The 15,639-nt window shown below is 41.1% G+C and overlaps 1 protein-coding gene across 1 annotated transcript in view; it reads left to right on the top strand.

Annotated features, from left to right (window-relative positions):
- Positions 1-15,639, top strand: part of ABCC2 (ATP binding cassette subfamily C member 2) — a 149,309-nt gene that overhangs the window by 77,800 nt on the left and 55,870 nt on the right. Inside the window, exons 14-17 of the mRNA XM_029610078.1 lie at positions 174-258; positions 12,176-12,242; positions 13,505-13,631; positions 15,436-15,612. Of these exons, the coding sequence (XP_029465938.1) occupies positions 174-258; positions 12,176-12,242; positions 13,505-13,631; positions 15,436-15,612 (456 nt within the window). The remainder of the gene's footprint in view (positions 1-173; positions 259-12,175; positions 12,243-13,504; positions 13,632-15,435; positions 15,613-15,639) is intronic.

Raw genomic sequence — 15,639 nt, 5'->3', positions numbered from 1 at the left:
CCAAGAAAGCAGGAGAAAGGTACCAGGTCAAAAAATAAAGCTCTTTTCCTTGGTGTTTTATTTGTTTTGGCCTTCTATGATACAGAAAACAATTAAGAATGAATGATATAACACTTTTCACTTGAGTTAAGGGGTCCATTTTCTTCTCATAGAATCTTTGTATTTCTCGGTAGACTGCTGTGTCCTGCCAACGACTGGAGAAATATTTAGGAAGTTATGACCTGGATACATCAGCTGTGCAACATGACCCTGCTATTGGTAAATGGGCACTTCTGCTTTATTTCACGTACAGGGCTACCTTTTTAAGTCAAAATCAATGATAAAGTTTCTGGATTGACCACACTTGATATAGGTGTTCCTCAAGGTTCCACCTTATCGGCGACCTTGTTTAACATCTATGTGATGCCATTATGCCATCTGCTATCAGGACTTGGCTTGAAATATTTTTCATATGACGATGATTTCCAAATTTTAATCCCAATCAATGACACCGTAGAAAAAAGCACTGCAAGTCACATCGCTCTATTTAAATACAATCAAGCAGTTGCTGCAACAAATGAGACTTTGTATCAACACAGACAAAACGGAAATCTTATTACTAGAAAGAGAAATTACACCAAATAACACTAAACTGCAATTTAAATTTCAAACAGCTAATATTAACCTTAGTTCTACTGTTAGAGATCTAGGAATCTGGTTGGACCCCGAATTTAATTTTAAAACTCATATTGCTAAAAAAGCAAAAGAAGGATATTACAAATTATTAATCCTTAGAAGACTCAAACCATTTCTAGAGACAAATACCTTTAGAACAGTTTTGCAAACACTAATTTTTACCTCCACAGACTATTATAATTCTCTTTTTTTGGGATGACCTTACTCGACTTTACTCCCTTTGCAGTTATTGCAAAATTCAGCAACGAGGATATTATCAGGGACGAGCAGAAAACATCATATTATATCAGTGTTAAGAGATCTTCATTGGCTGCCAATTGAGCAGCGAGTGCAATATAAAGCCCTTTGCATTTTGCATAAAGCAATACATAAAGAAAATGTCGAGTGGCTAAATGCAGCTATAAGATTACATGTACCGCAGAAAAACTTGAGATCTGCTAACAAAGGTCTCTTCTTGTCCATTCAATCCTTAGTATCTGCAAAACGAACTTCCGTAAGAGAAAGAGCCCTGTCGTTAGCCAGACCAACGATTTGGAACAATTTATCAATTGATCTAAGACTAGAGCTGAATACAGCACAATTTAAAACAAAACTTAAGATATGGTTATATCAGCAAGCCTTTGGCACAAAAGAGGATGAGAAACAATAGTAACAATTAATTGGAGCAAGAACAAGCAATCAGTATTTACTAAGTAATGAAATGAATGATTAAATGAATGCATGTATGTTTTATTCTTTTCCTGTAATTTTTATTTTAAAATTTTAAGATAGTAAGAGTGGAAATATAGTCATTTGGAGATATTGTTTGTTTTTACTTTGGATATTTGTAAAATTGTAAGCCATTATGATGGTTATATCCAAATAGCGGTATATAAATGTTTTTAAATAAATAAAATAAATAAATAGGTTAGATGGACATCAACACATTTTGCAATGCCCCCAGTTCTGCGCCTAAATATTTCTGTAGGTCCATATTCAAAAGCATTTAGACAGATAGCTCAAAAGTTATTCATCTAAATGGCAAATTTGGCATATTCTGCTGCTTATCCAGCTATATTATAGCCAGTTAAGCAGTTATCCGGCTATAGTTTAGTCAGATTAACAAAAAACGGGTGTTCTGGGGGCATTCTGAGGAAGGGGTAAGTTATGTGGCTAACCCAGCTAAATATCAGGTGTATCTGGATAGGTTAGTGGATAACTTTAGGCCTGCTTCAGACCCTACTTTTCCTACTGGATAAGTTATCTGGCTAAATAGCACCACCCCGATCTGTCCATTACCTGCTCACAACTTATTTGGCCAACTACATAGCCGGATAAGTGACTTATCTGACTATCTAGTGGCTGCTTACATAACCAGACATTTAGCAGCCACTAGATAGTTGGATAAGTCCTATTGTATATATTGGGTATGTGGGCCCCCCTCCTTGATCAGGTCTATGAATTTCCCCATTTTTTATGTGGGGAGTACCACATGAGAAATTATTTTTACTAATATGATTTATCTTCGGGTTCATAGCCTGAGTGGGGGATTAAGATAGGGTCCTGGTCACCCCAATACCACAGTTCTATGCCCTTCTCAAACAACTTCTCATTTGTGGCGCCTCAGACCAGATAAAATCATCACACCAGAATACAACAGTAATTAACTTTTTTACTTCTATTATGTAAGTAGACCGTAAATCCAACCAGAACATTAAATGGGAAAAGTACAATAGTAAAGTATAATATAAACTTGCAGTTTTTCATATTTTAAATCAAGCAATTAAAAAATAGCACTGGGTATGGCCTGTTAGCCAGGGTAACCAACATACTCATATTGATAGTAAAAAAAACAAATAAATAAGAACACAGGAACAGTAACTTTAATACATACGTGCATATGCCGGCTTGCCTACATGGGTGCTTAGATGGGCGCACTTTTTTTTTTTTGTAACTGTGTTTGTTTTTTTTATATCCATATAGTAAACATTGCCTGCCCTTCAAAGGTAATTCAATGCAAGTTAACACAGCAAGTGGTTTGTTCAAAACGGAGTTATACAGATAGATCTAGTTAAAGCTAGATATCAACAATTAGAAAATTTGTAACATAGGTCTATTTGAGTTCCAGCAGTTATTACTAATAGTCAATACTTCCATAGAAGTTGGAGCCCTCTGTTTAGGACTTGGACTAGAATTAGCCAGACAAGGTACAACATACGAGGTATATGGAAAGACTAAATCACAATAAGCTAGCTTGTATAATAACTTCAATAAAAGCTTTCTTGATTGTTAAATTATCTTATCTATCTTCCCCACAACTCTCAGGAATGTCTCTGAATCTTCTCTTCCTGTCTTCTTTTCCCTTTCCCTAACCCCCCCTTCCTCCCCTTTTCCCCCTTGTATGATTCCATATAACTTATAGGGTACAGATGTTGCTAGATAATAAACTTAAGGATAATGCGTGTGATGATAAAGGTGAGTATAATAATAAAGGTAGCGATAATAAAGGTGGTGGTGACAATAGTAGTGGTAGTGTTGATGTTAGTAAGATAGCCCTGGCACACAGCAGGGGACATTAAAATAAGATATGTCCTAATTGGCGACGTTTAAAATGCGGGGATAACCAATTATGAAACTTGCAATGTGTTGTGGTTGTGGGCTTATTATTATAAATACGTGTTGGCTGGATGTAGGTAACCCCACCTAGAATATCTACCCCACTGGGTGGTTAGCTCTGTTCGATACACTAGGGGCTATAGGTCACCTATCCAGGGATTAGTATGGGATTCTGTTGCATGTCAGTCCCCTTCCGCCCTCTCTCACGCTGTGGTAGTATCTTAAGAAATAACTCATTGAGGTCATCGTAGGGGACAGATATGTGAGAAAAGCGGCCCAAGTTTGTTGATTATCCGCAAATTTCTTTAGGGAGGAGCTCTGAGCTATTACATACTCAAACAAGCATAATTGTATCATTTTTTAGAACCAATGTTCATATTCGAGTCCTTTTTCATCCACCCGTTTTGTTAGGATTACTCTTCGCCCAACTAATCCTGCTTTCCCAAGAAATGTCTTGTTAGCAGAATGAAGGGTGATACCCATCATAGTTGTGACTCCAAATAGCTATAAATTAGGATGCAAGGGTAGTGGAACTTGGAGCAAACATTCGCATTGTAATTTAATTTTCTCCCAAAATTGTAAAATTATTGGACAGTCCCAAAAACAGTGGAAGTAAGTGCCCTCCGATAATCTGCATTTCTGACACAGCCTGGATGCCATAATCCTCATCTGATAGGCCCGTAGAGGAGTGATATAGATCTGCCACAGAAATTTGTACTGGGATTCCCACATCAGCACATTATCAGAGATATCCCCCAGATTGACATAGCTATTTTTAAAATCGGTAAATGAAATAGTGAAGAGGGGCCAGCACTACCATTTCGCATGAATTCCGTGAAGTAACTATGAGGTTGTTCTCTTTAGCAATGCCTTTACCAATACTGATATGGTGGGGCATCGTGTTTGTTCCCGCTGCAAAATTTCCCGAATTAGTCATGTAGAGGAGTTTTCAACCAGTTATATGTTGCTCTTGATTTTTTTTTTAATTCTTTATTTATAAGATTTCATTCACATATACATAAAGGGGCAGATTTTAAAAGGGTTATGCGCATAACCCTTTAAAACCCCTCCCCCCCCGTGTGCACCAAGCCTATTTTGCATAGGCTCGGCAGCGCGCGCAAGTCCCGAGATGTGCGTATGCCCCGGGGCTTGCAAAAAGGGGCGGGGTGGGGGCATGGCCTGCGCCTCCAGACATGGTGGCCATTTGCTGCTGTGCCCAGGATCGCGGGCCCGCTCTCGCCGGCGTGCGTAACTTCTGTAATAAAGGTAAGGGGGAGTTCTAGGTAGGGCTGGGGGGTGGGTTAGGTAGGGGAAGGGAGGGGAAGGTGCGGGGGTGGAGGGAACGGGCAGCGCGCGCAGGGCTCGGCGCACGCAAGGTGCACAAATGTGCACCCCCTTGCATGCGCCGACCCCGGATTTTATAAGATACGCGTGGCTATGCGCGTATCTTGTAAAATCCAGTGTACTTTTGTGTGCGCCTGGTGCGCTTACTTTTATGAAATCTGCCCCAAAGTGAATAAAGTAGAATAATCACATCATAAATTTTTCCACAAAAGAAAAAGGAAAAGAAAAAAATACAATCAATAGGATAATAATAATAACTGCCTTCAAAAGACAATTCAATATTATATATTAAACCCATAATATCAGTGATTTAAATCATCAAACATAAGAAAAAATGAGACTGAATGTTGAGTATTTTGATTATAAATGGAGATAGACAATGGAAATTTTCCCATAGAAAAGCTTAACATAGATACAAACTGGTATTACTACATACATGCCCTATTTATTAACCTACTCACTAATAGGTATTACACTGGTAGATGGTTCTTCTATTATAGCAGGAGTTTCATTAATAGACAATGGAGAAGAAACAGTAGGTTGTTGCGCAGCCATAAACTGCTGCAATTGCTCTATCTAATAGAAAACATAGGTATGTTCTCCTTTTTTAAGCTCACACTTACAAGGATAACGTAAAAGAAACGTAAAACCTAATGAAGTTATCTGATGTCTCAATGCCAAAAATTCTCTACGCTTCATTCTAGCAACCAAAGCTAAATCAGGATAGATTTTTACCATTTGCCCATGAAAAGTCGTTGGAAACTTCTGAAAATATCGCTTCATTACCTTGTTGATATCTTGAAATGTTATAAAGGATACCATCAACGTATTTCTATGAATAACTACTAGGTTGGAATCCTCTAGAAAATCAGTAAGATTTGCTGGAACTGGGGATTTTTTAAATAAGAAATAACAAGTGTTTATCGAAGGAATTTCTTCCTCTTCATAAGATAATATTTCTCTGAAATATCTTTTTAAAGAAATATAGGGAAGTTCTCCCAGAACCTGTGGAAAATTTGTCAACCTAATATTTAAATGTATTATATGATTTTCTAGAGCCTCCAACCTATGTGAACTAGCTATTTGATCTTTTATACATTTACTTTTTGCAAAGAGTGTATATTTTTTCCATTTTCTTTTACTTTCTGGGAGATCTCATTACTTTGAGTTTGGGCAACTGTTAACTTCGTTTGAAAATCTATCGATACAGCATTGATCTTTTGTTCAAGTCTAGTCATGGCTGTGCTTAAACCAGTAACTGCTTCCCATATAGTTTCCAGTGTTACCTTCCCAGTCCTGGTTGAAACTTGCCGTTGATCTTCTATGTTCTGGGATCCTGGGCCCTCTTGCCCTAGCGCCACTCCCATATCCATGGTTGGCGTCTGAGCTTCCCCATTCTCCACACTATGCTGGGCTGGTGGAGGTCGGCTATCCGGGCTTAGGGACGCTTTGTCTTGAGAGCCACACAATTCTCCAACTTGTGTAGCGCCAACAAATTCCTCAGCTCCCTGATTTTACAGTTGTGTCAGGAACCTGTTTATTTCAAGTTGGGTCAGGGAAGAAGTTGTGGGCGTTGAGGGAAACACTCTAATCTTCCTTTCCTCTTCGGTGGCATAATTTCTTCTTCAGTATTTATTCCTGACCTCTATGTCGCATTAAACTCAGTTCCGGTGTGAGATAGGTAAATAATGCAAAAAGAAGAGAAAAGTAAGAAAAATTACTCTTCACTAATTCAACCAATTTGAACCAAGTTGAACAAAGTCGCACGCGCCCCTTGGGCGCGTGTGGCTTCAGCAACACACCGGCAGCAGTGCCGTGCCGCAGGGGGCGCGTTCTTTATGGTGATCTTCCGGCGCCTCCCCCTGACGTCAGGCTCAGTCTCTTTCACAAAGCAGTCTTTTTCTTTACAGGAAATTAAAGTTTACCCTCTTGGCTGGAGCAAACGAGAAAGCTCTCACCGACAGCCTCCTGTTGCTCTTGATAAAATATTGTATTTGTATGTAAGCAAAGAAATCTGTGCCTTCAACTTGAAATTGTTGTTGAAGCTCTGTGAAAATTAGGAATGTAGCGGAATGGGTACGATTCTGAACCTGGAACAAACATCGAGTTATGTGCAGTTGTAATCATCAGGGAGCGTCGGTATGGATGGTTGCATAAGGTACATAGTTGCATCCACGCCCACCGGCAAGTCCCCAACACCAAGTGCGGTTTAAGATGTGGGGGAAGTAATTGACTACCGAGTTAAAGCAGTGGGTTAAGTGAATGTACTCCATACCATTCTAAAAGACTATGATAGGGGATGTAGTTTGAGAGTGAAAATATCCAGTCTCGTATGTAGCGCAAACAGCATGCTAGATTGTACGATTGTAAATTGGGTAGCCTCAGTCCCCCCTCTTCTGTGGGTCTCATTAGTATATCCAGTGATAATCTGGCCCTTTTGCCTCGCCAGAGATATTGTTTTAAGGCCTGAAGAAAGAGTTTGTGGTCACTTTTAATGGGTAACAACTGTAAAATATATAATAATTTGGGTAGAATTATAATTTTAATTAGTTGAATGCGACCTATTAATGAAAGGGGTAAGGTACTCCACCTAGTTAAAGTGGAGCTGGTATTCTGGAGCAGTGGTTGTATGTTAGCTTTATAAATATCTTGTATATGTAATGGAATCTTAATCCCTAGGTATTTAAGTTCACTCAATACCCATCTCAAAGGAAACGGTTCTGGCCAATTAAGACGCACATTTCCCGAGACATCCATGGCCTCAGATTTATCCTGATTTATTTTGAGACCAGCAAAGCGTCCGAAAAGATCCTGAAGCTGTAGTACTGCTGGCAGCAACTGATATGGGTCCGTAATAAAAACTAACACATCATCAGCAAACGCTGCTACCTTGAAGATATGATCGGGATCCCCAAAACCTTTTATATCCGCCGAAGCTTCCAGCTTGCGAAGCAAGGGATCAATAGAAAGTATATGAAGTAGGAGCAATAAAGGGCAGCCCTGTCTCACCCCCTGTTAAATATGAACATCTCCTGATAAAAGTCCGTTGGTCATAATCTGAGAGATCAGTTTATCATAGAGTAGAAGAATATATTGCAGAAATGCATTCTGAAACCCAAATCGACATAGGATCGAGAACACCTGGTCAAAAGCTTTTTCTGAATCAAATCCTATGGCTAAGGCCTGGATTTTCTGAGTTTGACATATTGTGAATGCCGTAAGTAACTTAATGATATTCACATTAGCTTTTCTGCCCTTGACAAATCCAACTTGAGAAGTAGAGATCAGGGAGGGTAAAATTAGGTTTAGGCGATCTACTAGTGCTTTAGCTAATATTTTTAAGTTGCAATTAAGCAATGAGATTGGCCTGTAAGAGGCTGGTAATAACGGGTCTTTGCCCGGTTTGGGGAGAACTGTGATATGGGCTAAATTAAAGGTGGGAGGAAACGCCTGTTGAGTGAGACCATCCATAAAAAATTTAGTCAGTGGTTCAGAAATATGAGCACTGAAAATTTTATAGAAATTGTATGAGAAGCCATCTGGGCCCGGAGATTTCCCTGATTGTGCTGAGTTTATCGCTTGGAGTTCTTCAGTGGTTTGGATGGGGCAATTTAGAAATTCGGCTTGTACATTTGTAATCCTGGGCAACTGGAGATTCTGAAAGAAGGAAGCTTCTGCTTCCGGGGTTTCATCCAGATCTGCTGTATATAGGGTCTCATAAAAGCATCTGAAAACTTCACTAATATCTTTTTTGTTCGTAGTGTAGTCCCAGTGCCCGTTTTCATGCGCGTGATGAACGTTTCCTGCTTAGCAGATCGTACCAGGTTTGCCATGAGTTTCCCAGGTTTGTTTCCAAACCTAAAAAGCTGTTGCTTCCCCCTACTGAGAGCAAATTGTGCTCGGAAGTTAAGAAATGTGTTTAATTGTCCTAAAATGGTATAATATGATGTTCTTTTGGTGTGAGAGGGGTTTTGATTTAACTCAGGTTTAGCGTGCTATAGTAAAGTTTCTAGGTGAAGAATATCTTTATTCAGTGTTTTGTTTCTATGGTGGACATATGCTATTATGGCTCCTCTCAGGACCGCGTTCCCTGTCTCCCAAAAAATCCAGGGTTCAGAGATGTGCTGTTGGTTGTTTGTGAGAAAATTCTTCCATTTATCTTTTAAAAATGCTTGAAACTTAATATCAGCTCTTAAATGTGTTGGGAACTGCCATATGTGTGGCGCTGAGATGTCAAATCTCATGTTGAGGGTTATTGAGACCGGTAAGTGGTCAGAGATTACTTGAGGTTCTATGGCCACTTTGTTGACTTGGAAGAAAAAACTAGTAGAGATTAGGATGTAGTCAATTCGGGATAATGAAAGATGGGATCTGGAAACATAGGTGTAATCTTTCTCTCCCGGATGTAGGGTTTGCCATGCATCCATTAGTTGAAGTTGTTGGTATAAAAAGGCTATTCCAGTTATCTGTTTGGAATTTGGTATGCAACTATTAGTGGGTAGAGCCGGGTGTTTATCCATAGTGGGATCGTGTGTACAATTGAAATCGCCCGCTAACAGAAGAGTACCTTGCATATGAGTGATAAGAGTATTAACAATATGTGAGAAGAAAGAGTATGAATAGGTGTTGGGGGCATATACATTACATATAGTGATTAATGTACCGAGCCAGTCTCCAATCAATATTATGTATCTGCCTTCCGGGTCAGCCAGACAGTTATGAACCTGAAAGTTTGTGGTTTTACTGATCAGTATTGCCACCCCTGCTTTTCTCTGGGAGGCTGCAGCGAAATGGCAGGAGTCTACCCATTCCCTTCGGAGCTTCTGACTCTCTATGGCAGAAAGATGAGTTTCTTGCAGACAAGCTATATCAGTATGCAGGCGTTTAAGGTGAGAGAGCACTTTTTTCCTTTTTATGGGGGATCCTAATTCATTTACGTTCCAAGAGACTAATTTATTCATGTCTGCGGTATGTAAGGATTAGTGTTGTGGATGTCATGCAACACAAGTAGGGAAGCCCCCAGCCTAGCTTCCCCCCTCACTATGCCTGAAGTTAGTAGGAAGATTAGATGCTGTACTGTGAAATAAGAACATAAGAATATAAGAAATTGCCAAGCTGGGTCAGACCAAGGTCCATCAAGCCCAGCATCCGGTTTCCAACAGAGGCCAAACCAGGCCACAAGAACCTGGCAATTACCCAAACACTAAGAAAATCCCATGCCACTGATGCAATTAATAGCAGTGGCTATTCCCTAAGTAAATTTCATTAATAGCCGTTAATGGACTTCTCCTCCAAGAACTTATCCAAACCTTTTTAGAACCCAGCTACACTAACTGCACTAACCACATCCTCTGGCAACAAATTCCAGAGCTTTATTGTGCGTTGAGTGAAAAAGAATTTTCTCCGATTAGTCTTAAATGTGCTACTTGCTAACTTCATGGAATGCCCCCTAGTCCTTCTATTATTCGAAAGTGTAAATAACCGATTCACATCTACTCGTTCAAGACCTCTCATGATCTTAAAGACCTCTATCATGTCCCCCTCTCTTCTCCAAGCTGAACAGCCCTAACCTCTTCAGCCTTTCCTGAAGAATGTTGAAGACTTTGTGATACTGGTGTAAATACAGATTTCTGTGACCTGTTGTAGAAACATACAAGTAGGGACTCCCAAAGGGTTCCCCGCATCCCTTCCCCTCCCCCTCCCCCTCCCTCCCACAACCCAATCCCCCTCCCCTTCCCCCCTCTCCCATCCCCAAAACCTAAACCCCCCCCCCTCTATGCACCCACTAATCCTCTCATCTTCAGTACAAAAAAAAAGTCCTCATTACTGAGGTATGAGATCAAGATCCACATGTCCAGGTACCCTGCTCCTCTCGTGGTATCTGAAGGCTGTTACAGTGTTTGATCAAGCCTCCTCTATAGTCATTGCAAAAGGTGCCTCATGCTTGGAGATGGCTATAGCGACGTAAGCAATCTCACATCCGCTCTGTCACTGACGCATTCTCTCTCCGGGTTTTCCTTTGGGGACTCCATCGGTGCACTCCCCGTGTATTTTTGCATAGCGAGGGTATTGTTATGTAACAGTCTCCCTATGTTTAAAAGTTTTGGGTTCCGGTATTTTTCTGAACAGTGGGTTCCAAGGCTTCCATGTGTTGCAGAAACGAGGGCATATATGTAAATAGGTGTTGTCCATCTCGTCCGATCCTTGAGCCCTCAATTTTACTACATACCTGGTATAGCCAAGACATGTTGTTCTAAAGAATTATCTCTAAATAGGAACAACCAGAGAGGGAAAAGGAATCAAATCCCAATGTTCACAAAATTATAAAATCCACAATGTTGAGAACGAATGACAATATCATAAGGCAAGAGCTCTCAAAGGTCTTTAATCTGCAGCCTCTCGCCACGCAATGGGCCACAGGCTGTAGTCAGCTTTTTGGAGCAGTTTTTCAACTAATCATTTATTGTCACTCGATACTCTTTACCCAAACAATCACTCAATTTTATTCAATAATAAAGTTCATTCTAACCCGCATCTTTACCCAATTAATTCACTATGGGGCGGATTTTCAGAGCCCTGCTCGCCTAAATCCGCCCAAAACCGGGCGGATTTAGGCGAGCAGGGCCCTGCGCGCCGGTGAGCCTATTTTACATAGGCCTACCGGCGCGCGCAGAGCCCCGGGACTCGCGTAAGTCTCGGGGTTCTCCGAGGGGGGCGTGTCGGGGGTGGTCCCGGTCGTCGCAGCGTTTTCGGGGCGTGTCGGCAGCGTTTTGGGGGCGGGTACGGGGGCGTGGCTAAGGCCCGGGGTGGTCCGGGGGCGTGGCCGCGCCCTCCGTACCCGCCCCCAGGTCGCGGCCCGGCGCGCAAGAGGCCCGCTGGCGCGCGGGGATTTACGCCTCCCTCCGGGAGGCGTAAATCCTCCGACAAAGGTAAGGTGGGGGCTTAGACAGGGCCGGGTGGGTGGGTTAGGTAGGGGAAGGGAGGGGAAGGTGAGGGGAGGGCAAAAGAAAGTTCCCTCCGAGGCCGCTCCGATTTCGGAGCGGCCTCGGAGGGAACGGGGGTAGGCTGCGCGGCTCGGCGCGCACCAGCTATACAAAATCGATAGCCTTGCGCGCGCCGATCCAGGTTTTTAGCAGATACGCGCGCCTCCGCGCGTATCTACTAAAATCCAGCGTACTTTTGTTTGCGCCTGGAGCTCAAACAAAAGTAGGCCTATTCGCGGAGTATGAAAATCCGCCCCTATTTGTTATACTAAATTTTACCCAATAAAATAAGAATACTTAGCCGCACATATAGGTCTTCTTAAACCATCAAGACCAATCGTTCAAGGCTCATCCCGACATGAATCATGTTTCGACTGCACATCAGTCTTCTTCAGGGGAATATTGCAAATTACATGAAGGCAAAATATTCTGTATATCTGTATATATTCTGTTTATCTGGCTGAAGGTCTGATTGTTTTTATGTTTTTTGTGTATGTTATATATTTTAGATATACAGAATATTTTGCCTTCATGATTTATTCACGTTATTCTGACATTCTGAATGCTTCTTTATACAGATTCTGCCATCTCCTTTTCTGATGCTACTTTTTCCTGGGAGCAAGATGCAGCACCAACCATTAGAAAGTACGTACAAGTCTTCCTGTATCTTACAGTCCTACAAAAGTAAGACTACCTTTGATATGTTGTGGGGGTTTTTTCTGGTCTTGATTCCGTCATTGATGACATTTCACTGATCACAAAAATAATTTTACTTATTTCCTAATTAGCTTTTTATGGTTGTCATCAATAAAAAGCATGTTATGATTTGTTTTGCGAGTGCCAGGATTTCTTTCAAATTGATATAAAAAGTTTAAATGGAATAAAAAAAAAGAGAAAATCAAGCGGCAGTTCTTAGCATGTGCAAGGCACACTGTTACTTCACGTGGAATAGGCTACTAGGATTAATCTATAGACTAATCGCACACCTGTATTCTACATAATACATGCTATAGTTAAGCAATGACATAATGTTTTACTACAACCTCGTCAGTAATATTCTCTTTGTTTCTCCCCTTACGCACATAAGAATTGCCATGCTAGGTCAGACCAAGGTTCATCGAGCCCAGCATCCTATCTGTGCCAGTGGCCAATCCAGGTCACCGGTACCTGGCAGATGCCACAAAGTAGCTCTTATTCCTGTCACTCACTCCCAGGAATAGAAACAGCTTTCTTTAGTCTACCTGGATAATGATGCGTTATGGACTTTTCCTCCAGGAACTTGTCCAAACCCTCTTTTGAACCCCGTTGTGCTATTCGCTTTGACCACATCCTCTGGCAACAGGTGCCACAGCTTGATGGTGTGCTGAGCAAAAAAGTATTTTCTCTGAATTGTTTCGAATCTGCTGGTTGTTAGTTTCATGGAGTGTCCCCTTCTTGAAGGGGTAAATAATTGTTCCTTTTTTTATTCCTTCCACCCCACTCATGATTTTATAAATTTCTATCAGCCATTTCTTTTCCAAGATGAAGATCCCTAGCCTGCATTGCCCCTCATCGCAGGAGAGATGTTCCATCCCCTTTATTATTTTTTTGTTGCCTTCCTCTTTACCTTTTCTAGCTCAACACTGTTTCTGTGAAGAAGCCAAAAGGAAGTATGTCTGTACAAAAAAGGTAGTGAATACTTGGAACAACCTCCCACTGGAGATTAAAAAAAACAAAAACCAGGATCAGAATTTTAAAAGGAATGGGACGGGCACAGAGGGTCTTTAATGGTGGGGAAGTGAGGGTAACACGAAAGATTAAGAAGGATCTGTGGTCTTGCAGTAGGTGAGAGAAACAGACAGGCTGGGTGAGCCCAATGGCTTTAATCTGTTCTCTATATCTTGATCTTTGCATTTTGTTTGTTTTAGTATTAATCTGGATATTAAGCCAGGCAAGTTGGTGGCTGTCGTGGGAGCTGTGGGCTCTGGCAAATCCTCTCTGGTGTCGGCAGTGCTGGGGGAAATGGAAAATGTTAAAGGATACATCAACATTAAGGTGAGAAACCTAGCATTGTTTCTTTAAGGTTGCTGTAGCGCTGAAGAGGAATGACATTGCATCATCATGTGATACCGCTCTGTCGTGTTCAATAGTGGATATTTTGTGAGTACCCTGTGACTAGCACTCAAAAGGTAGAGGGAAGAGAGACCAACTAATTGGTCAAACTGTATCACTGACGGGGAAAAAAAAGGTTCCAGCATCATGGAAGCATCATGGCTTCTGTTGTTGTACTAATCTTAATCTGTCACTTGCGGAGTTCCTCGAGGACCCAACTTCTTACCCTTACCAGTACCACTGCACTTTATTAAACACATTAGAGGTACTATGGTCCATGGCCTCTGCTTCATATCTCATTCATCGTGGCAACCTTCTTTTCCTGTGAATGCAATATTTGTCCCTTGTTTCTGAGGACCCAACTTTTTACACTTCCTGCTACCAGCACATTCAGCAACCCACTGGGGATAATGCAGCCTGGAAGCTCCCAGTATGGGCAGAGGATAAATTAAGAAAGTGCTAGGCACACTTGTAAGAACTGCGTGTTAGAATAGAGAAATGAAAAAATAATCCATATTAATTCACTTCCTTAACCTTGATTCTTATTTATCATCTGCTATATCAACAGAGTTATCTTCCTGCAGGTAGTTCATGTATTCTCGTCTCTAGCCTGCTTTTATTTAATGTATGTATTACATATTGTTCTTGAAGCACTTGTCAGTAAAATGGTCAATTTGATTTTGATTTTGATAAGGTTTATATTTTGAAATGGTGTCTATGAGGTAAATCATACTAAGCCTGTACAGCAAGAATAAGAACATAAGATTTGCCAGTCTGGGTCAGTCCAATGGTCTTTCAAGCCCAGTATCCTGTTTCCAACAGCGGTCAATTCAGGTCACAAGTACCTGTCAGGATCCCAAGGGGTAGAGAGATTCCAAGCTGCTTATCCCAGGAATAAACAGTGGATTTCCTCAAGTCCACCTTAATAATGGTTTATGGACTTTTCTTCCAGGAACTTATCCAAACCTTTTTTAAATGCAACTACACTATCAGGTTTTACCACATCCTTCGACAATGAATTCCAGAGTTTAATTTTGTGTTGAGTAAACATTTTCTCCTAATTGTTTTAAATGTATTACCTAATAATTTCATTGTGTATCCCTTCATCTATGTACTTTTTTGAAAGAGTAAACAACTGATTTGCGTTTACCCATTCCACTCTACTTGTTATTTTATAGATCTCTATCATAGCTCCCCTCAGCCATCTCTTCTCCAAGTTGAAGAGTTCTAACCTCTTTAGCCTTTCCTCATAGGGGAGCCGTTCCATTCCCTTTATCTTTTTGATGGCTCCTCGCTGAACCTTTTCTAATTCTGCTACATCTTTCTTGTGATGCAGTGACCAGAATTGCATACAATACTGAAAGTGCGGTTGCATCATGGAGCAATACTGAGGCATTATGATATTGTTTTATTCTCCATCTCTTTCCTAATAATTCCTAATATTCTATTTGTTTTCTTGGCCACCACTGCACACTAAGCAGAGGATCTCAACATATTATCCACAATGACACCTAGATCCTTTTCCTGGGTGATGACTCCTAATATGGGAGCTTGTGTAGCTTAATTTGGGTTGCTCTTCCCTACCTGCATCACTTTGCACTTGTCCACCTAGCAAGAGAATGGAAATTAAAACAGATTCTTCCTCCCTAGAACTCTGTTTTCCATGATTCATATGATAATTTTGGTATCCTGTTTGGCCTTCGGAGCTATTTTAGGTGGCATTTAATCTTCAAAATTTCCATTCCAGGGATCTGTGGCTTATGTTCCTCAGCAAGCTTGGATTCAGAATGACACTTTGCAGGCTAACATTCTGTTTGGGTCACAACTGGATGAGGTGCGATACCAGAAGGTTCTAGAATCATGTGCTCTTCTCCCAGACCTGGAATTGCTCCCCGGAGGAGACAAGACTGAGATTGGAGAGAAGGTAGGTCATTGAGATAACCAGCAAAAG

The sequence above is a fragment of the Rhinatrema bivittatum genome, chromosome 7, assembly GCF_901001135.1.
Source record: "Rhinatrema bivittatum chromosome 7, aRhiBiv1.1, whole genome shotgun sequence".
Taxonomy (NCBI): Eukaryota; Metazoa; Chordata; class Amphibia; order Gymnophiona; family Rhinatrematidae; genus Rhinatrema; species Rhinatrema bivittatum.
The sequence above is the reverse complement of the archived record's forward strand: the minus strand, read 5'-3'. Positions and strand labels throughout refer to the sequence as shown.